This window comes from Podarcis vaucheri (assembly GCF_965113315.1).
Source record: "Podarcis vaucheri genome assembly, chromosome: 1".
Classification (NCBI taxonomy): Eukaryota; Metazoa; Chordata; class Lepidosauria; order Squamata; family Lacertidae; genus Podarcis; species Podarcis vaucheri.
Window position 1 is genome coordinate 30,963,192 of NC_138759.1, and position 23,425 is coordinate 30,986,616.

A 23,425-nucleotide genomic window follows, 5' to 3' on the forward strand; every position below is an offset into this window, starting at 1 on the left:
GCCCCGAGCAGCGGCAGCAGCAACGGCGCCGCTATGGCAACGCGTCCTTCCTGGAACGGTCTCCATGGCTACCAGCGCTTCCGGGAAGTGCGCCGCCTTTCCTTTCCCCATCCCGCCCGCCAGAGAAGCCTCTGTAGCAGCCTGACGAAAGCGGCCCTTTCGAAAGCGGCCGGCTTTAGGCGGGAACTACGTAGGGCGGAGGCCCGAGAGGAGGAGAAGGAGGCTGCGGTGGTGGTCGCGGGTGAGGGAGGGGGACGGGAGCGGCTACGATCGCCGCTCGGCTCTTTCCGGCTTTGCTCGGCTCCGCTCGACCCTCCCCGGCTGCTTTCGGGCGGCTCAGCCCTCCGCCTTCCCATGTCGGACGTGCTGGCCGCCGCCGCCGCCGCCGTGGGCACCCGCTTCGAACCCTCCGCGGCCAACGGCTTGGGAGGAGGCGGCGACAGTTGCCCCGCTGGCGGGGCTGGAGACGACGAGAAGAAGCCGCGCCTCACGCCTCCGCTGCCGCCTTCCTCAGGTACTTCGGGGGCCTCTCTCGCGGCTGCGGGGTGGAGATAGCGGGGCGGGGGGCAAAAGAAAACGCCGTCTCTGTCAGGGCCTTCCCCCTCCCCGGGGACTGACGGAGCGCGGGAGGAGGGCCCGTGTGGCTCGCCACGTCCCTCGCTCCCTGGAAGGTCCCCTGGCAGCGGCGCTGCAGGCAGAAACCCAACAGGTGCCCCCTCCCTGTGGCGCGCGTGTGCGCCACCTGTTGAACTTCTGCCGCTCGCGGAGCTTCTTGGCATTCAATAAGCAAAACGAGGGGAGCGGCGAGGTCGCGACGGGAGGCGTTTACTCTGGGGAAAACCGGGTTGGGGCGCGCGGCGAGGAGCCCGGGCTGAGGCGCTGGGGGTTGTGGCTGCTCTGCTGGCGCTGCAGGTGTTTCGAGGCGAGGCGTCGCGGAAGCCTGAAAAGAGTCATCCTGAGGCCGGCTGGGGGTCCTGAAAAGACAGTTGCTGGCCACCTTCTGGTCAGTAGGAAGAACAATCCATTTCTGTTTCCAGACAGACCCTCCTAGACCTCCGTTTTGAGTATATAGTCGTCCTTGGTTTGATTGATGCCTTCGAAAACTCGAGGTGCAAGTGAATCGCTCGAGGGAGTAAGAAGACCATGGGGTTTTCTTCTGAATAAATATTTGTAGGACTGGACTGTCATTGTAGTTCCGTGGTTTGTCCTAAGGAACTCAGTGCATCCTTTCCTCCCAGGGGCATCGGTTAGAAAGGACCCCTACCTTTTTGGGATTTTCGCCTTTGCACACCATTTTCCATGACAACATACTGTAGTGGTTAAGCTACAAGTAATAATTAAAGTTAAGTTTACATGCATCCTTTCACTATCCTATACATCTGTAGATGTGCTAGCTCCATCCATACCAGAATTTATGCCTCGAGTGTTGGCAGATTACGCATTTTTCTGCAATCGTCGTTGCTTGGACAAGTGGTTTACTGGTTGCATAAATTGTCATCTTTTCTTTATGTTGATCAGTTGAAAACAAGGTACAAGGAAGAGTCATGCGTATTACAGAAGACCAGGGTATTAGGTGTGTTGGGGCAAGGCAGAATTGCGGCATGAAAGACTTCCTGAAGATGGGCTGCCCATATTGATGTTCTTCACAATTGTGGTATCCCAGTAGCTAGAAGTGGAACCAAAGAGCATAAAGTCATTTCCATTGTAACAGAAACATCAGTGTTAAGAATAACTGGATATCACAGAATCACTTTAATAAGGAGATCACCAAGAACTTAATCAGTACTGTGTAGAACAGTATTGAACAGGTGTCAGAACAAAATCATAATACTGCATTATATGTTTTGCAGTACCCATCAATGTTTTATTTATCAATCAAGAAATAGTGTGGTGGAGCATAATATACTGCAGTATTGCTTGTTTGATGAGCTTGTTTGATATTCTTGTTTGTCAGGAGCTAGCCTTTAATAGCTTTTGTTCCCTTGGGTTACTGCATTGTTTAATTTTTCCCTCAGCATACCAGTTGTTTTCTAATTGGGCTAATGCACCTTGGTGTAACTGTTGCATCAGGTAGCAGACAGTAGTGGCATTGCCATGAACTTCTCTGCTTTCTTGTTTTATGCACCAGACACTTCACTTTTAAAATCTCAAGTGTAATAACACAGCATAGAGAGGTTTAAGTGAAAGCAATGGAAATGTGTTGTTGACTAATCATTAAAATGGAGGATCCTAGAAATCAGTGGTAGATTTAAAAGTATACACCCTGTTCACAGACTTTAAGACTCTGTGCAGCTTAGCCCCCACCCCAGTTGTTGTTATTATTTATTAGTCACTTAGAAAAAGTGACCTACAAACAGTAGAAATAATGAAGTCAATTACAATTACCACAGCCAATAAATACCTTAAAAAACTGAAAATATATACAAATAAAAGGCAGGTCTAAACAGATCCTGCCCCAGAAAATGAGACCACAAATACTTCAAAACCCCATTAGTATACATTGATATCTGAGAGGATACCTTTGATCAGAATATCCCTATTTCAAATCTAGTTTCTGCCATCTGAATTCAACAGTAGACATAAGGAAGCCATAGACTTAATCTCTCATCTTCAGTTATCAGCAGGATAATTTCTGACAATTGTTTGTAAGGATCACAGCAAAATAATGTATGTGGAAGTGCTGTGTAAATGCCAAGTCCCCACCCCCACTGAATAAGCAGTGCCTAATGTTAGTTAGCTCCCACATATCAATATCAATATGCAAAGGATGTTGAGTAATAATAATAAGTGAAATATAAAAATGGAATCATCTGTTGCTGTAGTATTGGGTGTCAGTGCTGGCTTTGAGACAAGCTGGTGATTCTCCTAGATGGAGATTGGAGTTCTGGACTTTTTTTTCCTCCTGTGTTTGCAAAGCTAATGCATTTCTTTCCTTCTTAAAAACACACAACTCTCACTGTGCAGCTGTGACAACCTTAAAGTAAATAACTGCTTCTGTTCTGGTTCCCTATTATTGGTTACCTTCTATAATTGTGGGAGGAAGTCTCCCTCACCACACTTCTTTCCCCTTTATTTACCATATTTATGGGTTAATTGTGGTGATCCTCAGAACTTCTAAGCCATTGATGGGTCTGGATTCTAAATAATTTGTTTGTTTGTTTTCAATCAAAATCCTGCACGAAAGAGAAGCCCCCAATCATATTATGCAAACAATATTGGAGCCCCCCCCCCACACACCTGTACTGTAATTTCTGCTCAACAGCCTCTCTCAAAACCCTGTCAGTTGCTGCCTACACAATTTCAAGTCTTATCTTCACAGCCTTAAGAGCTAAAAATGTACATTTATAAAAAATGAATACAAACAAAACCAGCTTGAAATTCTTAGCATGCTGAATACTGTACTTGATGTCAAAATCTATACTGGCATAAGGAAATTGTAGAATAGCTTTACTGTATTTGTAATACAGTACCCTTAATTTTTTTGGAAAGATGTAAAGTTTCTGTTCATCTGAGCCGATAAGCACTAATGCTAAGCCCAGGTTAAGGAAGGAATTATTAAATTAGTTGTTGAGACTTTATCACAACAAGCAGTGCTTTTTTCTTATAAAATGTTTAGGGGTTACTCTCATAATCCTACTCATATTGAAATAATGCCCCTCAATGAGGCCAAACTTTAGATTCACAAAATGTTTAGGGGTATGCATACCCCTGCGCCCCCCCCCCACAAAAAAGCACTGACAACAAGCATTTACTTACTGCTTTGGATAGTTTTCTGGAAATCTGTAAAACTGAACAAAAGGGCTGGGCAACAAAATTACCTGTAAAATGATTTAGCAAATCACTTCCAGAACTTAACTGTTCAGAACTGGCTTTCTAAAATCGTTTTAAGAACCAGTACCCCATGATTCCTCCTGCTGACCCATAGACTCACCAAGCTGGGGCTGATGAGCCGAAGTCCAACTCTCTCTCTCTCTCTCTCTCTCTCTCTCTCTCACACACACACACACACACACACACACACCCTACCTCAGAGATGAAAATGCTGGGCTATTTTACATGAGTATTTATGGATTATGAGATAATATAAGTAATGCTCTGAAAGCACTATGGTAGTTCTCACTATGATTTCAGCAGTGTTCTCCATATTTTCCAAACTAATTGGTTGTCATTCTCCATACTTTATTTCTCCAAATTGTTCCCCCAAATCCGACATACTTTGAAAAGCGAGAAACACGAGAAACAAGGGAAAATGCAGAAAATGAGCAAGCATATTTAATGTGATTGATCTGCAGAATTTCATTTACATATATGTATAATTTCTAACTTATTAAAAGAAAATTGTGCACTGCCATCACCATACTGTTGTGCTTTCTTACAATTCTGAAGATAATCAACTTAGATAAAAGCTCTTATTGCATTGCCTGTTCCCAGTTCCTACATTAAATCTACAATCGGTAAACAATGTATACCAGAGCTTTATAAACAATTATAAATTTAATTTGTCACTCCTGGACTGGGCTTTAATGAATTTAAATAATAAAACTAATGATAGCCTGCTCCCATTCTGAGTAATCTCTGCTGAAAAGCCAGTGATTACCGTAAATGAATTAAAATGTCATCCTTCTGTTTAGAAAAGGTTATCTGTGTGCTTCTTGACTATGTTTGAGTTAGCGATGGTCCTAATTTGTTTATTAAAGTTACTCCTCATTGTCCTTCCACGGTTGTTGGTTTTCACCCAATATTAATGCTTTCCCTGATTTTTTCACTACTGTTTAAGAACTGAAAGGGACAGTTTGGCAGGCATCATGATAAGTACTGATGGCCATTGCTACTTTGCTTGTCCTGTGCTGTAATAGAGGGAAGAGATGTTTATATAGCAAGTGATGCCTTAAATCTGGGGCCTGCCTGTCAGGCTGCCACATCTGTATTCTGTGGCTCAGACGCTATACAATCTGGATACTGTCATAGCAACTCATTGTGCTCTGCATGTTATATGACTTTAAGGAAGCAGTCTTTTAAGTTGTGATTGTGATATAGCCTGAAGTAGGTGTAGAATGCAATTTCTGCTGACTGTCCCTTTGCTCTGAAGTCCCCAGCACTCCCTCCCACATTGTTTCAGAGAGTCCCTCAACTGCTGAAGCAGCTTTTTCAGGGAGAACAAGGGGCTGCAGGGGGAAATGAAAAATAGCCAAAACTTGCCTCCCTCCCTTTCACTCATAAGAGCCTAGCACTGGATAATAGCTAGAGTTTTACAACTGCCGAAAAACCAAATATTATTTCTGTCTACCCTCTTCTAGAGAATGAAGATTCAGATCAAAGACCGGAATCTACTTTCCAGGCAGCTGCCACATCTGAAAATGATGCCTTGCAGTGCAGGTAGGAAATATGTGTAATGAAGGCCTGCATTAGGTCTTGCTCAGGAGCAATGAAGGAGAGTTTCTGGTGATGGAGGAGTCTAGCAATCAGCTCAGCTTTCCTTCGCAATATAGAATATATATCTGAATATCTGCCAGTTGCTTCATTTAGTAGTTTTGTTGGATATTCTATAACTCCTGTAAAATATCTGTAAATGACATATTGATTCTTTATTGATGGGTTTTTGAAGTGTTCAGACGCTGATCTATTAATAATTGTATTATATTATAATTGTAATGCCCTATAGTGCACCATGTTTAACAAGAGAAAGAGTGGGATTCAATGAGTTAAACTTTGCTTTTATTGTGAAAGCACAATGTTATTTTTAAAAGCAAACTTAGGTAATCCTGGCATTTGAATTCTGGAGCCATAGAGGAGATAGAAATCCGTGCTGCCTCTGTAATTACGTTTTCATCCAGGGATGCTGTGCAGCATCCCATTGATGCCAAATAGGCTTTTGCTTTAATCTCTAAGATAGCATGAATGCCAGGTAATTCCCCCCCCCCATTACTACCATGTTTGCTCTCTAAACTAGCAGAGGTTTAAATATTAAATGTTCTCCTGATGGAAATATGTTCTTTACATTTAGATAATAGATTCTAATTAGATTATTGTTTTAAGATTATTATTATTATTATTGTTAGTTTCTCCTCCAAAATGGACCCTAAGAATGACTTAAAAAAACAACAAAAATAGGTGGGGGGTGGGTAGGGAGAGAAATACAGAGAGAGGTTTTCCACTATATTTTTCTCGGAATAGACTCACTGAAACTAATGAATACAACTAAGCCAATTCATTTAAAAGGGTCTACTTTGAGTAAAACATAGTTGAGTACCATCCTATAAGATTGCCAGTAACAACTGTGACAACTTATTCCCTAAACAAGTTATAAATTAAAGCTGAGGCATGATGAAAATATTAATGAACACTGAAAGAGAGAGAAGGTTTGAAGGGTTAACTATTAAAAGCACAGTACTTATTTTCTGTCAGAAACACTGTTTCAGGTCTAAACCAGAATTTATAGTCCTCTACAACAGAATTGTTTCTATTAAAACCATCTACTCCTAGAATGGGTACCCACTCCTCTAAAAGCACTTCTAGTCTTTTTCCATGTCCTTTTCCTCCACATGAGGAAATTATACAGGTTTCTCCTTGCCTGACAAATCCCTAAGCACACCTAGCTACTTCCATAGCCAGCCAGACTCTCTCTGCCAGTTAAACTCTCAAATATCAGTTGTTTTAGACAGGGCGTGACCAAGCTTAAATAACCCCAGACTTGGCCATGTTGCCCTGCTCCCATCTTTCCAGAAGTCAGAGTAGTTAGCTGGGACAGGAACTTACTGCTGTGGTTAGTCCTGAAGGTTTGTTGGTAAGCCCTGTGTTGTTATCTGTAAAATGTATTTGCTTAATGTATCTTTAAAAAAACATTATTTGCAAAAATTTCATTTATAGACATGGAGATGCTTGCATCAAGCTGTCACATTATTCTGATGCACTTTTTCTGTCTAGATGAATTAATCAGCCTGAGTGCAGGGTATGATTTGCTAAAGCCAATGTTTACAAAGTATTTCAGCTATGAAGTGGTGGTTGGATGGGCTCAGCTGGGCTGTATTTCTGCTACCTAAGGGAGTACAAAGCTGCAGAATTATTCACTGTAGCATTGGCTCAGCTGAGACAGCTTTATGTGGTTGTGTCAGGAATACACACACTAAAGAAATCTTGCTTCTTTAGCATCCCTTTCTTTAGCATCCTTTAATCAATTTCCCCATTTGATTGGAGATTCATTTATGATTGTTTCACCTGCCTGGAAACATCCTGAATTTCTCTTAAAACATATTGAATTGATCTGCTGTTTTTCTTTGAGAGGCTGCAGAGTGGGTCACCGGTGAATGCAGAGGCTACAAAGGATTGTGGAAGTGCTGGCGATGGTCTGAAAGAGCAAGATGTAGAAGGAAAGGAAGAGATCCTAACTGATCAACATCAGCACCCAAAAGAGGTAGGGGACTGGCTTCCTAGACTGTCTGCACAGTATTATTTCTGAATGCATTCGTCTATGTAGCACATGAGCAATACACTTTGTTAGGTTTATTTGTGATACTGTTCATTTATTTGTGATATTACTGTTCATAATACATGTGTACTTCCTGTTAAGTTTATGGGGCTGTTCTTTGTATTAAAAGAACACTTTATCACATTTGTGTACTGTTAAGACATGGATACATTTTTGGGCACTTTTTATTTCTCTGGGGTCTGCAAAATTTTAAAATTAAAAAACCCTTTGATGAGGAAGAAGTGTGAAAAGGCATATGTGTGGCTTTGCAACATATGAGGGAAAGGGTGAAGCTAGACCAGTGTTTCTCAAATGGCTGGGGACCATTATGGTGCCTAAGTCTACTTACAATAGGGCTTTGGTGCCATGTCTCATCCAGTGCCTCCTTACTCACCTGCATTGTCCCCTGGCCATGCTGTAGCCTTTTTTGTTGGAAAAAAGGTTTGCACCAGCAAACCAACCCTCCCATATTCTGAGTAAAGTTTGCTGGGAGATGGGGGGCAGTTAAAGAGAGAGAGGGAAAAGAAGTCTCCCTCCTCTGAGTCTCCCTCCTCTGAGGCTCCTCCCTCCTCAGAGGAGGTGCTGAAAAAAATAAGAGAGAGAGAGGTTAATATTCTTTATAATAGCAAAGTAGAAATACAAAGGAAAGTGTTAGGGTTGCACTACCATTTTGTGACTGGTGGTCCCCAATATTTTTCAGCCATCTCAGCTGGTTCCTAGGGGTAGAAAGTTGGAGAACTTGTGAGTTACACAATAGAACAAAGTTGCAAAGAGTGTCTAACGAATTTAGACACAGATCTGACTTGGGCATATATAAATTCTGTGAATTCCTTTGAATTAACCTCTGCTGCCTTTCGGGATATCTTCAGGAGAAGCAAAGGCTAATGAGTTAACCCGACACAAATCCGAAGCAGAGTCCCTAAGGTGGTTGGATGGTATCTTTTATGCTTCCTTCTGGCAACTCCTGCAACCAAGCTGCTGCCAAATGTATTGCTTTTCTTTCTTTTGGACCATATCAGCAAAGCCAAGAGTGGGGTTCTGTCATCTGGACAGCCCAGGACCTCCATACACGCTCACTGCCCAGGCTTGCACCCCAAAGAGGTCACTTCAGTGATGCAAATGCAGCCTTTGAATTTAGAGAGCAGAGATAAGAATCTTGAGTAAGATTGTTGACATCTGTGTCTTGAGAGATAATGGAAGAGTGTGCCAAAAAAATATGTCTGCCAGAGTTCTTTCCTTCTGTTGCTGAATAGCTGTAGTGTTTAATATAGTACTTAGAAAGTAATTTGATTTGCTTTTGATTCTCCTTAAAAGGTAAGATTGGAATTGAAAATTGAACTTTGGAAAAAGGTTGTCATTTTTTAGCACTTGGTTTCTTTATTCTCTGCTGTTTTCCTAACAGTAAGGCTATGAGACTACAGATGCAAATGTTGGTCTGTGCTTCATGCATTTTAAAATGAACTGAAATAGATGTCTCTTAATGGCAAAGTTATATTGGCCTAATTATTGCAATGAATGCACTTTGACATGATTTCATTTCAGGAGAATTTCTGTATGCCCAACCTGTCTTCCACTGAAGAGCTCCAAGGATGAGGTCAGGGCAATTTTGGCAGTGTTTACTAGTATTGTCAGATTTTAACCTGGGGAATATGTCTTTAGACACTGTAACAGCCAGTGCACCTGCTTCCTAGTTTTGCTACTGGTCTCTTGCCCAACTTACCGCTTTTGTGCTACTATTTTTGTACTTTACATTTGCTCCAGGAGAAGAGGGTGGGTGGTATGATCACTAGTGTAGTTATGTAGAGGGAAGCACAGTAAATGTATCATGTCTTAAAAGATATATGCAGAGTCTCCTGGTAATCTAGTTCCTACCCTTAAGAAATCTCCATGGTTTTCAGTATGTGACCTGGAAATTGTGCATCAACAGGTAAAATTTAGTAATTAAATACAAATAAATGTAGTAATTTCAAAAATATATGGTGTGATTCTAAGGAAGCTTGTGTCCTCTGCATAGGAGGCTGTAGTGCGGATGACAAAGTATCCTGACCCACAAGGACCAGGTGATATAGTCATGATACAGTCTGAATACACAGGAGCAGTAGATGTCCTTACAGCAGAGCTGGAAACTACAGATTTACTTGGTGAGCAGAAGAAAGGTAAGATTTAAGACTACATCACTGACTCAGGGTATTATTTATTAGTAGCCAGAGTTCTGGACAAATCCCTAATGTAATATTGATACTCTGGTATGATAAATCTTCAAACATGAAATTGATTTATAAGTTTAGAAAAATAGGAGACTGGGACATTAGACTATGTCTGCTCTTATTTTGTTATTTATTTATTTATTTATATTCAGTGGTGTTTGAGTTCAATTGAAAGGCAGTCCAACCTGTAAAATACATGGCTAGAACACTATGATACAATTGGAAATCTGCAGGGAAGCAATGGAATGGAGACACCAAAAGAGCTGAAATAATTGATTTCATTTATTTATTCCGCCCTGGAGCAAGGTTCTCAAAGCTATATTTCTCTGGGGGTGGTCCCCCCCCCGACTAGAAATTCATTTAAAACAGCCCTTTTGGCATAGCAAATCAACTATGTTAGGATAGTGTTGACAATTAAACGCATTGTCACTAATTCCCCATGAGAAGCTTTTCTATGTGAAACTAAATGCATACTAAATCTGGGTGTATACAGTGGTGCCCCGCAAGACGAACGCCTCGCAAGACGGAAAACCCGCTAGACGAAAGGGTTTTCCATTTTGGAGGCGCTTTGCAAAACGAATTTCCCTATGGGCTTCCTTCGCAAGACGAAAGCCCATAGGGAAATCTCAGGGACAGCGGGGAAGCGCAGCGCATCTTCCCCACTGTCCTTGGACCTCCTCCGAAGGCTGGCGGTGGGGCGGAGAGACCTCCTCCCGCCACCAGCCTTCGGAAGGCTGCTCCAAACCCTGGCGGTGGGGCGGAGAGACCTCCTCCCGCCGCCAGGCTTTGGAAGGCTGCTCCAGAGCCTGGCGGCGGGAGGAGGTCTCTCCGCCCCACCGCCAGCCTTCGGAAGGCTGCTCCGAAGCCTGGCGGTGGGGCGGAGAGACCTCCTCCCCGCGCCAGCTTTCGGATGGTTGTCCTGAAGACTTGCGGTGGGAGGAGGGTTTTCCTTCCCACCGCCATCATTCAGAATGCTGTTCTGAATGTTGGCGGTGGGGAGGAAAAACCCTCCTCCCACCGCAAGCCCCCGGGAACAGAGGAGAAGCGCTGCGCCCCTTCCCCTCTGTTCCCGTACCTGTCCTGAAGGCTTGCGGTGGGGAGAAAAGCCCTTCTCCGCACTGCCAGCCTGGCAAGCGGTTTCCATAGGAACGCATTAATTGATTTTCAATGCATTCCTATGGGAAACCGTGCTTCGCAAGACGAAAAACTCGCAAGAAGAAAAAACTTGCGGAACGAATTAATTTCGTCTTGTGAGGCACCACTGTAGTTTGTTTAAATATGAGATAGATTGCTTTTGTCAGTGACATTAAAAGACTAGTGTCAATCATCCCAAGGTAAAGTTGGGTTGAGATGAAGAGGAAGAAAAATAGTTATCTGCAGTTTCAAAGAGCTCTACCAGCATAAAGGTGGAGGAGAACTATTATTTCTTTTTGAACTTTTTGAAAGTTGGCAACCATATGAGCAGAATTCACCATTGCATCAGTGGGGTTCAGTTTGCACAATGAGACTCTCCTTTCTTCTTCTTTCCTTTATGTACCCTGGGGATTTCTCAATTCTTCAGAGCATATATTGAGAATGCCTGGGGGACTGCAGGAAGGTGAAGTCCCATCGCACAAGCAAAATCTATTCTGCTTGTTCGCAGTGTTGATTTAGAATGTACAATGAAATTAAAGACTGTGCCCTCTGTTGATTACAAGCTAGTAATACTTTCCTTGTTCCTTTCAGCTCGTCCTCCACCTCTAATTCCCCCTACTACTTGGACAAGCGCCAAGATAAGGGAGTTCAAAACAAAGATGACAAAGGAGAAGAATGCCCGAATGGTAGTGAAACGGGGTGAGGTGTTAACAGTCCGGGTGCCAACTCACCCTGATGGGAAGCGTGTCTGCTGGGAGTTTGCCACAGAAGATTATGACATTGGCTTTGGAGTCTATTTTGATTGGACTTCTGTTACTAGCACTGCAATTACTGTGCAAGTTAGTGAATCAAGTGATGAAGATGATGATGAAGAAGAGTTTGAAGGTCAGTGCAGAACTGGGCAAGAGTCATGATTATTGCCTTAATATCAGCATGCTGTGATCCAGCTCTGAGGTTACAGGGAACCAGGCAGAGGGCCTTCTTGGTGGTTATGCCCACCCTGTGGAATGCCCTCCCATCAGATGTCAAGGAAATAAACTTCTATCTGACTTTTAGAAGTCAGTGAGGTTTTTAATGTTTGAGGTTTTTTGTGTTTTAATATTTTGTTGGGAGCCGTCCAGAGTGGCTGGGACAAGCCATCAGATGGGTGGCATATAAATAATAATAAAAATTACATTATGTAATGTACGACACACAAGAGAAAAGGGACATGGATGGAAGAGGAATTATGACTGTCATGTCTCACAAAATAAAAACATAAAACACATACTGAACATCAACATAAGTTATAATTAACATCGAGATTAAAAAAGAAAATCTGTAGAACTTCATTGTCATCAGCAGACACTTAACTTAGAATGTCATGGTCCACTGCAAAGCATAATGCTTTCTTCTTGTGATCTTCCTTAGTCAGTCTGATTACACTTTTTAGTCTTTTTTTTTTTTTTTCATTGTTCACTGATGCTTTGTGTGTTCCTTTATTCTCAGGACCTATTCCAGTTGGTGATGTGGAAAGAGGCTCCAGAAGCTATTTGCGAAACCGTTATGGGGAGATCATGCCTGTCTACCGAAGGGATAGCCACCGGGAAGTGCAAGTAGGCAGCCACGATTATCCAGGCGAGGGCATCTACTTGCTCAAATTTGACAATTCTTACTCACTCCTACGCAACAAGATTCTCTTCTTCCATGTCTATTATACCAGCTAGAGCAGTTAATGAGATTTGGAGTGGGTGGGCCATAAGACACCAAAGCAAGCTGCCTGTCATGACTAGTATCTCCTAACAGGCACACACTTGATGGCTGAATCTCTATGCTTATGTATGGATGACTTCCTTCAACCCTTCCTCACTGTTAAAGTGATGCACGTGATTATTGGCAGCTCGTTTGTTTTATGCAGACACCAATCTGAGAGCTTAGTTATAGAAAGCAAATCACTGGACCAGGTTCAGGTGTCTGCTTTTACTTTCTATTGCACTTCCATGAACTGAAGTTGAAATATGCCTTTTCTTTTGGGGTAAATATATTATCAGCTTCTGCTCCTCTATCTGCAAATAATCACTGGGATCCGCTGCCAAAGCAGCCTGTAGAAACTGCATTGTTACTATGCTGCAGTTCACTGCCATTTGCTTGGTCTCTGGTAAGCTTCTGAAATGGCACGTATGTATGCCATCCAGGCCATTGCCAGCCTGTCTTCTCTCTTCTAGTTCCGTGCAAATGTAGCTAGTTTATTGTAAGGCAAAATTGGTGTGTATTTGCTGGTATAGATACCTGGATTTCACAGCTTGTCTGAAAGAATTTTAAGTTACATGTATTTTCTCTCAGAAAGGGCACAAAATGGAAGAAGGAAGCATAAACCAAATAATTCTAGTCAAGCAATTCACCAAACAAAGATTCTTCCTCCTCCAGACCTTTTGGGGCTAATGTAATTTTCATTGGTTGACTTTTTGCCTGAATTCAGTGTAGCTTAAGATAGGGGTGTCAAAACCCAAAATGGGCTGGTGTGTCAATTTATTCCAGCAAGAGGATTCATTTTTTAAAAAGTCACTTTCACTGGAAGCAAAACATGATAATGTAGTTTGCATATGATAATATAGTTATGCTTGTTCATATTTGCTGTGCCGTGGCTGTGCACTCAACCAATAAGTACTCCAAGCTACAAGAAGGCCATTGTGCACAGTCATACGAGTACACAGCATCCCTTTCCATCCCAGTGATGGAAAACTGAGCCATGCAGTAGCATTTATTGGCAAGTGAGGTCCTTTATTCTGGGCATCAACGTCTTAGCCCTCATGATATTGTGTAGAGTGTTCTATAATGCACATAAGGGATTTTCCTCAGCCTTATTTTTGACACCTCTAGTTTAATATCTCAGGTGTTAGTTGGTAAGAGAGCCTCTTTCCTTGCATTCAGGCTTCGGAGGCCATTGCCAGTCTTTAATACAGCATAAGTGGCACAGATAACTGTTACATTTCAGAGGAGTGGCAGTCGCATCACCTATCGTTCACAGCTCAGGTTTTATAGGGTATATATGTGTAGGTCACATAGTCCTTTCTGCAGCAAAGGACTAATACATGTATTTATCAGGATTTCAGAAGCAACTCTGGAGTATGCCTTTTAAAACAGTGGCTGCTGATGTTTATCTCTTGTGTTTGCTTGGCTCTTTGCATGATTGCAGCAAACAGTTATAATATGAAGGATACACACACATTTTGGTGACCTTTTAAGGAAATGCCCTTGATCATATATACAGCTATCTTTTGCTGATAGTTTAGTGCTAGAAGGTGCAATGCCAAAGAATCTATCTTCCAAACAGACATGATGGTTCTTTAACTATGCCATATTAAGTACTTTGCCAAGGAAGGGAAAGTTGCAAAGCAAATAAGGTAGCAGGAGACTATTGGTTCCATTGAACTTTTTTTAAAAAAAGTTAAAGACTTGGAGTGAAAACCTAAGTCTTTTAATTGTTGGTAGTGAGGCCTGGCAAACAAGGGCTCCTGCTAACTTTAAAAGTGGAAGTCAGGTGTAGCTGCTCCTAGGCATTTTGTTTTTATTTGCAGTGAGAATGGAGAAATTAGTGGCTGATTCCAGGCCAATAAGTGAGAAGCACAGAGTTTGCAAAGCACAGGACTTGCAAGAAGCAAACTTTGAGCTTATCTTTCTGCAAATCAATTGGAGGGGAAGAGAATGAGAGGCAATCCAGTAGCAACACAAATTGATTATTTGGCTTAAAGGACAGTATGTGTATTTATTTTTCTATAAATATCCTGAACAGCAGCTGCTGTATTTTTGAAAAGCCAGAAACAGGAGCTCCCTTGTGTCTCACGGTTGCACAGCCCATGGTTAGCTTTAAAGACTCTCTTCCCTCTGAATGTTTTTAAACACTGTTGTTCATTATTGTTCAAAGCATTTTCCCTGTGAAAAGTTAATTTCTTGACTTCCCACATTTTACAGAACACACAGAGTCTGCTAAATATGTCCAATACAAGGGCTCTTATTTTGGTATAGACAGGTAAAATGATAGGTATTTGCCTTACCTAGGGTTCTGCTTGAAGAGCAGACTATAAAGACAGATTGTGTGAATCAAGTACAGTATGCAAGTTTGAGTTAAGTTTGTTTGTTACAGAGTTTTCTGCTTTTTGTCACACAAGTAATATGAAAATCTCTGTTCAGCACAATAAATTTGTCTTTGTTCTTTAGCCCATGCCTGCTAGAGGTGTGTTTGCTCATGTTAATTGCTACTTAAGTTGTACTGCATGTTCTACCTATAAATATAGGAGGCAATGTCTCCTTCCTGGCTGGAAATAGTTCACTCTGGGAAAGAGAACAGAAGTTGAAATTAAGATTTAATAACCTAAACTGCAGTAGATTCAAATTGAGCAAAGGCCTTACATGTTCTCCTCTCTACAGTCTGTTTAATAACACATTGGTTTCAGTGCTCTTGTTGATTAAATCAGTTTAAAATTGGTCTTTTGCCAACACACATACAAATGCAATGTACTTTTTGAAACCATGTTTGAAGATAAATACACACACACACACCACATGCCTTTCCAAATACTGACGGGACTTAGAACTGTTCAGCTATAGAGATGCAGCCAGGGCACAATGTGTTTATTGTCCTATTTTCACATCATGAAATCTGGATCTCTTTCTTGGATCACAGACCTAAAATCCCTGGAGAACTATCATCTTGGCATCTAAAGAGTTATGTGGGAGATAGCCAGGGAAAATGCACATACTTGTCTGGGATTGATACATGTAATTTTTAAAGCATTTTTTGAGATAGAATCGAAAACCAGTTTCAGGCATTAGGACAGATCAGCTATGATTTCAGATCAGGGGCCAAAGGGATTGAAATTTTCTAAAATAATTGTGAGGACCTCATCAATATAGTGTAACAATGCACTTGAAGTACTTTGATCCCTGCTCCATTTGTTCTGTGTGATGTTTTTGAAGCAACTGAATACTTCAGCAATTTGTTGTTTCAAATTGAGAGAATATTTTATAATCATCACCAGTCTTCCCTTATGTGCTTTATTTTTACTTCAGCACTTTCATAGGCAAGTGTAGAATTGGCATGACTGAATTAAATTTAAAAATTTGTAGCTCTGCTCCATTGTATGATCTCTGTGGTTGGGGACTTGCTAGCTTCTGAAAGGCTTGTTTTGCTTTTGTGTTTTTCAGTTCTTTACAGCCCAGTTTCTGCTTATTTTGCTTCTGCCTCTTGCCAAAAAAATAAAATAAAATAATTCTCTGAGAATCTTCAAGTGAGAGGAAAGCTTATTAGAATATAAAAACAAAACAACCCTTCATGTTCTTCCCAAGAGTCTGTCTGGTCAGTATCCTGTTTTCAACAGTGACCTTATCCAGATGCTTCTTGAAAGCCCCAAGCAGAGGATGAAAGCAACAGCCCTCTCATGCTGTTTGCCTCTGCGCAGACTGCGCCATTTAGCTAGTTGATAGCTCTGTCCTTCCATTTGTCTAATACCCTTTTAATGCCTTTTAGAGTGGCAAATTACATAAATCAGGTATATTGGTATACCATTTCTTTTTTGTTTTTTTCACCAAGCACGTAGTTTCCTTTCTCCTGCAAGAAGCATGTTAAACAGGTGATCATCTGGGGCTAATCAATTTTACATCCCTTTGTGCTGCTTTGGGAAAGTAGCCTTATCTCCTTAACCAGGATGCAGTTGCCAGGAAATGATAAAGAAAAAGTTGTGTGATGTAAAGCTAAGGCATCCAACCATATGTGTAGATGAACTCGGTGGGGCTTATTTCTGAGTAGACATGTATAGGATTGCATTGTAAAGTCTCCCATTCCAAGGACTTTTGCCTCATAAAGCATATTTCTGTTACCTTTCCAGAAGGCCTTAAAACATTTTACAGATAAAACTGAGGTAAGCATAGCTAACAATGTAGTTGTGGTTAATTTACAGAAGAGAGATGATTTCATCCCCAAGGATATTCCTATATACTTTATTTGGACCAGGAAACAGCATTAATCTATAGTTATTCATCCCCTATCAGCACCAAGACCAAACTCCATGCAGTGGCTGTGCATCTTGCATTTTATGTTGATGTCTTTGAGTGATTAGTGGAATGACTTTTCATGGTGGTCATTTTTTGTTGATTTGCTTGCCACTGTGGACAAGGATTACCTTCTACCAGGCAAGTCTTTGTGTTTGTTTAAACATATTCTTAGATGCTCAGGCTAAAAATACTGAGCCATCATAAGTGGAAAGCATGATAAAGTGTGGGAACTCCTGATCTTGATCAAAGGCAGTTTGTGTAGTTTAAACAAACACACCTGTACAATAACTCTGTTGCTATTTTCTTGTGTCATCAGATATAGTGGATCAATGAAGTTTATTGGGTTTAAATGTATGACCCTGTTCAAAGAAACCTGTGAACTGAATAATACACACACTTGGTTCAATCCTAAGGCAATACACCTACAAATAAGAGTTTACAGATGCTGACTGGTTCTTGTGAGATATATTTCTGAATAAACATGGCAAGAATTGGATTACATGAAAGTGTAAAACTGCTACTTTAGAACAGTGGCATACAACGTAATGGCTAAATTCCAAAGGGTTTGCATTAGCCCAATAGCGAATTCTTGAACTCCAAAGCCCAGTACCACATCAAACCATTTCCTATGAAGATGCCTTATTTGAAGTTATTTATTATTATTTATTAAATTTCTATATCACCCTTCATTGGAAGATCACATGGTGGTTTACAATACAAAACCACAAAATGCATAACATAATACAAAACACAAGCAATACCCCCTGCCTGTTTTAAATGCTATAGATTGCTTAATTAGCCAAAGGCCTAGGAGAAGAGGAATGTTTTTGCTTGGTGCCTAAAGAGATGCAACACGTGAACCAGATGTGCCTCCCTGGGGAGTATCCCACAAGTGGGGGCTACTGCAGAAAAGGCCCATTCTTGTGTTGTTGCCTTTGGACCTCTCACACAAGAAGGGCCTCAGATGACGAAAGAAGGCTTCAGGTTGGTTCATATGGGGAAGAGGTGATTCTTGAAGGCTTTATAGGTCAAAACAAGCACTTTTGAATTGGGTCTGGAAACTAATTGGCATTGAGTGTGGTTGGGCCAGGATGGGCATATGCGCAAACTGTCTTCCCTTGGTGGGCAACCTGGCTGCTGAATTCAGCACCACCTGAAGTTTCCAAACTGTCTTCAGAGGCAGCTCCGTGTATAATGTGTTGCAGTAATCTAACCTAGAGGATCCCAAAGCATAGACAACAGAATTTAGGCTATCCCTGTCCAGATAGGAGTGCAGTACAGTCCCATCAGAATGATGCTGATTTCCTGAGGTACTGAGCAAGGGGCTTTCCCATTCCTGTTGTATGCTATCCTTTGAGCTGACAAGAGACTGATGGCTTCTCCCAAATATGTAGGACCCCACTACCACCCAAGTGGCTTGGCAGAACAGAATGGGTGACTGCTGTTCAAGAAGCACATGTCCAATGCCCTCTGGGATGTGTTGGGGCCTGGGCAATAATGAAAAAGAGAGACGTGGCTGAAATAATTAAAATCACAAAACAAGTGGGTTGATGATATATTTGACCAGCTTATGTTCAAATTGCTGGAAGTAAGCTTTTGAATTGCACAAACCTCTCCTTCCGTAGTAGATGTTGAAATAAAAAAATAAAACAAATGATCCTATATTTTGATGTCAGCTGAGCTGTGCTTTGAAATAAAGTACATTTTAAAACACGTAGTTGAAATACTTGGGCCAGATTTAAATAAGCAGTTCAGCCAACAGGAGCCAGTGCAACAAGTCCTGCTAGTGCAACAGAGCTTTTCTCCTCTCCTCCCCCTGCATATGTTCCCCAACATAATAGCACGCAGGGGAAGAAGCAGGGAGGTTGTTTCATCTGGCAAGCAGAAATGCTTGCACTGATGGAATGATCATAATAGCGCAGTGCTGAATTCCTTCCATGGCTGTTTCTGCTTTGAACCCTTAAGCCTAGGCCTGAGTCAAACTTCTAAGAAGCTCCCTTGTAGCATTTTAAACAAACTTGGTATAAGCAGCTAAGGTGTTGCCTCACTTGCTCTCTGTTTCACCATTAATCATCAATGGGCTGACTCTTGGGCAAGTTGTAGGATACCTAGAGAGGCTGAACTTTATTGAACATAGCAAACCGTACTCCAAGGTGTTAACAGTAGCCTGTACTCAAACATTGTGGCTAAGGCAAAAGGAACAGACTATCTGGAGTGATCAACCTCTAGCTGCAACATGCCCTCTAGTCAGAACGTGGCACCACCTTGGTACACAATTTCTGTAGCTTGTAGGATTTCTGTCAGTGATTTATGATCCATGTGATATTATTTTTGTTTCTTAATCATTAATTTTGTGCACAAATATGCTGCTCACATCCTCCCAAGCATTCACCCCCCCCCCAAAAAAATTGAGAGGATATTTTATTAAGCTATGTCACTGACTCGTATGTTCCGGTACTGGCGAGATAAAGTTTTTCTAGTGTGTTTGCTGTTCCTTGTAGAACTTGGTTAATGTATGTTTCATTGCATGAAGTAAACCTGTGACTTGTGTGTTTGCATTTTTCAAAAAATATTTCAATAAACATTTTCATCATACAGCCTCAGCCTTCCGTCTTTCCTTTGCTGCTGTGAAGAAAGAAGAAAATGAACTGCAGAGGTAACGGGGGTGTTGGTCTGAGTTCTTTTCTAAGCGAAAAGTAGCACAGGTTCAATTCCTGCTATCTCCAGTTAAGGTAAATGTAAAGGTAAAGGACCCTTGGATGGTTAAGTCCAGTCAAAGGAGAAGAATCTCAGCTAAAGGAAATTCCTGCCTGGAACCTTGGGGAGCCACTGTGGCCTGTCAGAGAACAACAGATGTGTCAAGTTGGTATATGGCCGCTTCATATGCTCATAAAGGTTCTGTCTTACTCCTGCAAGACAGTTAAGCACTTATTATTACAGAGGCCCTTTGCACATTTTTTAAAAAATGGCCGGAGCTCTTCTTCACACAGTTAATTTCTGCCTAACCTCACCTCCTCAAGTTCCCCTTAATTGCTCCCAAGTGTTCTCTCCAGCACTGAGGCATCCAGTTGGCTCCATAGTATTCTGGGGAGCTTTGGGCTATGAAGGAAGTGGGATGAAGGCTACAGTGCAAGTGTCATGCTGAAGGTGCCCAAGTAATGATTAGTGCACATGCCATAAGTGTGGGCCCCGGACCAGTGGTTGGATGCAGCGGTGTGATGGATGATGGGGAAAACAAGCTGACCTTGAATCCTGGCAAGACAGAGGCTATGTGCGTGAATGGTTCCTCTGCCTGAGAAATTGATTAATTGCTTGCCCTGGGTGGGGTTGCACTCTTGCTGAAGGAGTAGGTATGCAGTGCTCTGAGATCCAGCTTTGTCACTGGAGGACCAGGTAGCCTCAGTGGCTAGAAGTGGCTTTTACCTGCTGCAACAAATGCACTCCTTGTGCGCTTGACCAGGAAACTGCAGTTAGTGCAGAATGCCGCAGCACAGTTCCTGACAGGAGTGAGACCCTATCAACACACAGCACCCCTGTTCAGAAGTCTGTACTGGTTGCCAATTTGTTACTGGGCCAAGTTCATGGTATTACTATTGGTATATAAAGCTTGGGACCTGTTGCCTTACTTCATATATGCCCACTTGACATTTTGATCTGTGGAACTGGCACTGTTACAGGTGCCAACTAATATTTGTTTTGCATTTGTAAGAAATCAGTCTTTTAGTGTGGTGCACCTCTACTTGGAACTATGTACACCAGGCAGGTGCCTTCACTGTATTCTTTTCAACACCTGCTTAAAAAAAATATTTAGGCATGACTATCGAGACACATAGATGTTGACATGTCTTAATATATTTTTAGTCTACTGCTAATTTTAATCTTTAGTATTCTTAATTGTTTTTATGTGGTTTTTATTGATTGTTTTAATTCTTGTAAGGTGTCTAAGAGGTTTTATTACAATCGAGCAGTATATAAATTTTGTCAAATAAATTCCAAAAACGCTGACTGTGTAAGGCTTGGCCATGATGGCATTCAGCTCTTCTTATCTGTACTGTTTTGAGTGTGCACAGCCTTACACCACCAGTTCGTTCAAAGAGATTAAAAGGGAAACCTCTGAAAGATAAACGGAGCTGTGAAAATTCTTTATCAACTATACTGTACTAGTTCAAAATTCAGCATCTTCTTATTATTTTTAATATAGAGGCGCAATTCATAGAATGGAGTATGTCAGCAATGCCTAATGACCTTTCAGAAGCCAGATAGAGGGACTGAGCAGAATTTCTAGAGTGTGAGTGGTAATGGGGAAGGAAGTGAAAGGCTTCAGTGCCCTGCCTAAGTTTCTGATCCTGCTTCTGCTACTCACAAGTAAAAGCCATGATGCAAGATGAGAAAATGCAAACAATTGTGGTTAATTTTCACAATTCTCCGGTTAGGGAAGGTTTCTTAAGATATACACCCCCTGATAATAAGGAAGCAACTGATGATATGATAAAACTAAGGGGATTTGTCAAATGAGCTACTTACTAGGCTTCTGTCTCTGCAGTGCTTCTCCAAGGTTACTGCTTTATTGCTGCCTGGAAGGGCATTCATAGTGCAAAAAACAAACAAAAACATCAGTACTGAAAACCCCCAGGATACTTGTGGTAGGAACAATTACAGGATTTCAGTAGAAAGCTACAGGACATGCACCACGTAGAAAATAAAGTTTCACCCTGACACTCCTGCTGGCACCACAAACCATATTTAAAGCAGATGGTATATAACTTCCCCCATACCTTCTTGAGCAAAAACAATGAATGTGTAATTAAAAGTATGCCTGCAGTGGGGGGCAGAGATCCCTTGCCTTAAAAATAAATATACAATAGATAGATACTTACTTGCTGCTAAGAGGGCTCTTGGATTCTAACAATATGCTCCCCTTGCAAATAATTGTGTTATCCTATATAGGCTCAGATTTGAAACACATGTTGTGTGAGCTAAATAAACAGTAAATACTTAAATCTTGCCTGCATTTGGATCTTTTGGCTCATTTAGAATATGAAGTCAAATTTCATTCAGTGGTGGGCATTTTATATACCAATGGAAGCTACCCTCATTGCACACAGCCTCGTTGTGGAGGTTTTCTTGGTTTTTTTGTTTTGCACAGGCAGCTGAACAAACTTACATCACGAGGCAGCCTGGAGCTAGACCAAGCCGATTATCCGAAAACATGGATAAATGTTCTCTTCTGATTGTGTGCTCTGCTTTAAGTAGTTTTTTCCTCCAAGGGACAAATAGCCCTGAAGCACGAAACTGCAATAATGAGCACATTACTGGGGACAAACACATAAGTGTGAAATTTTGCAGTGCTGACATGACCAGGGTTCATAGAATATTGTTGAGTTGCAAGGGATCCTGAGGTTCATTCTAGTCCAACCCCCTGCACCAGTTGTTCAGATGCATTGGCTAGAAAACCAAAGGCCATTTCTCCTCACTTCCTTTGGCATTTGGCTGCATATTATCCATGTTTCTATTTGGATAACACAAGCTACAGGCAAAAAAGGAGAATAATTTTTTTGCACAGGCTTTTACAGACAGGGATGGTGCTAGCATTAGGCAGAAGGTGGCAGAAGCTCTCAAGCAATCCCTCTAGCACACCCTCCCATTCCCCTCATTTGGAAATCAAAACTCTGTGTGCCACAGACTTGCCATCTAAACTAAACCTGCTAAACTAGTCTGCTTCCCGGTTAAAAAACAATACTGATAGAAGAAATGTGTACAATTGTGATAATTTGGAGAATTCACAGAAAGGCTGAAGGAAGTCTAAATGTACAAATATTAGAATTGGATGTAAATTTTAGATTAAATGTTTTTTTTTCTTTATTATCTTGAAAAATTTGATAAATAATTTTTTTAAAAAACAACTAGTCTGCTTCCCTGAAGTGCACTGGAAAACATGATCCTGTCACCATCATTGAAGTAAGATTCAGCTGCCAGTCCAGTCAACTTCTGTACATGAGAGAGGGACTGCTATCTTGCCCTTTGCCTCAGGCAGCACTATGTCTTGGGCTTACGCTTACACAGATTTCTGCTTCTGACCACCAAAGCCTGTGAAAGGCTGAGGGAATCTCCAGGAAAGAAAGAAAGGACCCACATGAAGAGTGGTTGACAATACCTGAATATATAAAGCAGGCATAGGCAAACTCGGCCCTCCAGATGTTTTGGGACTATAACTCCCATCATCCCTGACCACTGGTCCTGTTAGCTAGGGATGATGGGAGTTGTAGTCCCAAAACATCTGGAGGGCAGAGTTAGCCTATGCCTCATATAAAGCTTTGAATTTTGTAAAACAATATTTCAACATGTCACGTTAAGCTACAAAATGTTCCCTAATAGAAGTACACTGTGTCACCCACCAAACATGCCATATCTCCAAAGTGACCTTTGGTCTTTTCACCTTGCTTTCAACTAGAGCTAATAGATGGCACATCTTTGAGAACATCTGCAGGAGAAATATGGTGGATATTTCCCCCTCGTTCTCTTCCACCCCACACTCTTTTCATTGCACAACAGAAATTGATATTGGCTCAAAGTGAGTAGCTTTTAAGGA

The 23,425-nt window shown here is 41.5% G+C and overlaps 1 protein-coding gene across 2 annotated transcripts; it reads left to right on the plus strand.

Moving 5' to 3' along the window:
* Positions 1-33: 33 nt before the first annotated feature.
* On the plus strand, positions 34-19,433 carry TMED8 (transmembrane p24 trafficking protein family member 8; the record flags this gene model as incomplete). Of its 2 annotated transcripts, none has more annotated exons than XM_082233761.1 (6): positions 34-514; positions 5,298-5,376; positions 7,282-7,411; positions 9,480-9,621; positions 11,398-11,691; positions 12,295-19,433. In XM_082233761.1, the coding sequence occupies 6 exons, from the start codon at positions 34-36 to the stop codon at positions 12,510-12,512; spliced, it is 1,344 nt and encodes a 447-aa protein (XP_082089887.1). In that variant the 3' UTR covers positions 12,513-19,433. The 2 variants fall into 2 exon arrangements, with proteins under 2 accessions (XP_082089887.1, XP_082089888.1); XM_082233762.1 differs by having other exon boundaries at positions 9,480-9,606.
* Between the last annotated feature and the right edge of the window lie 3,992 nt (positions 19,434-23,425).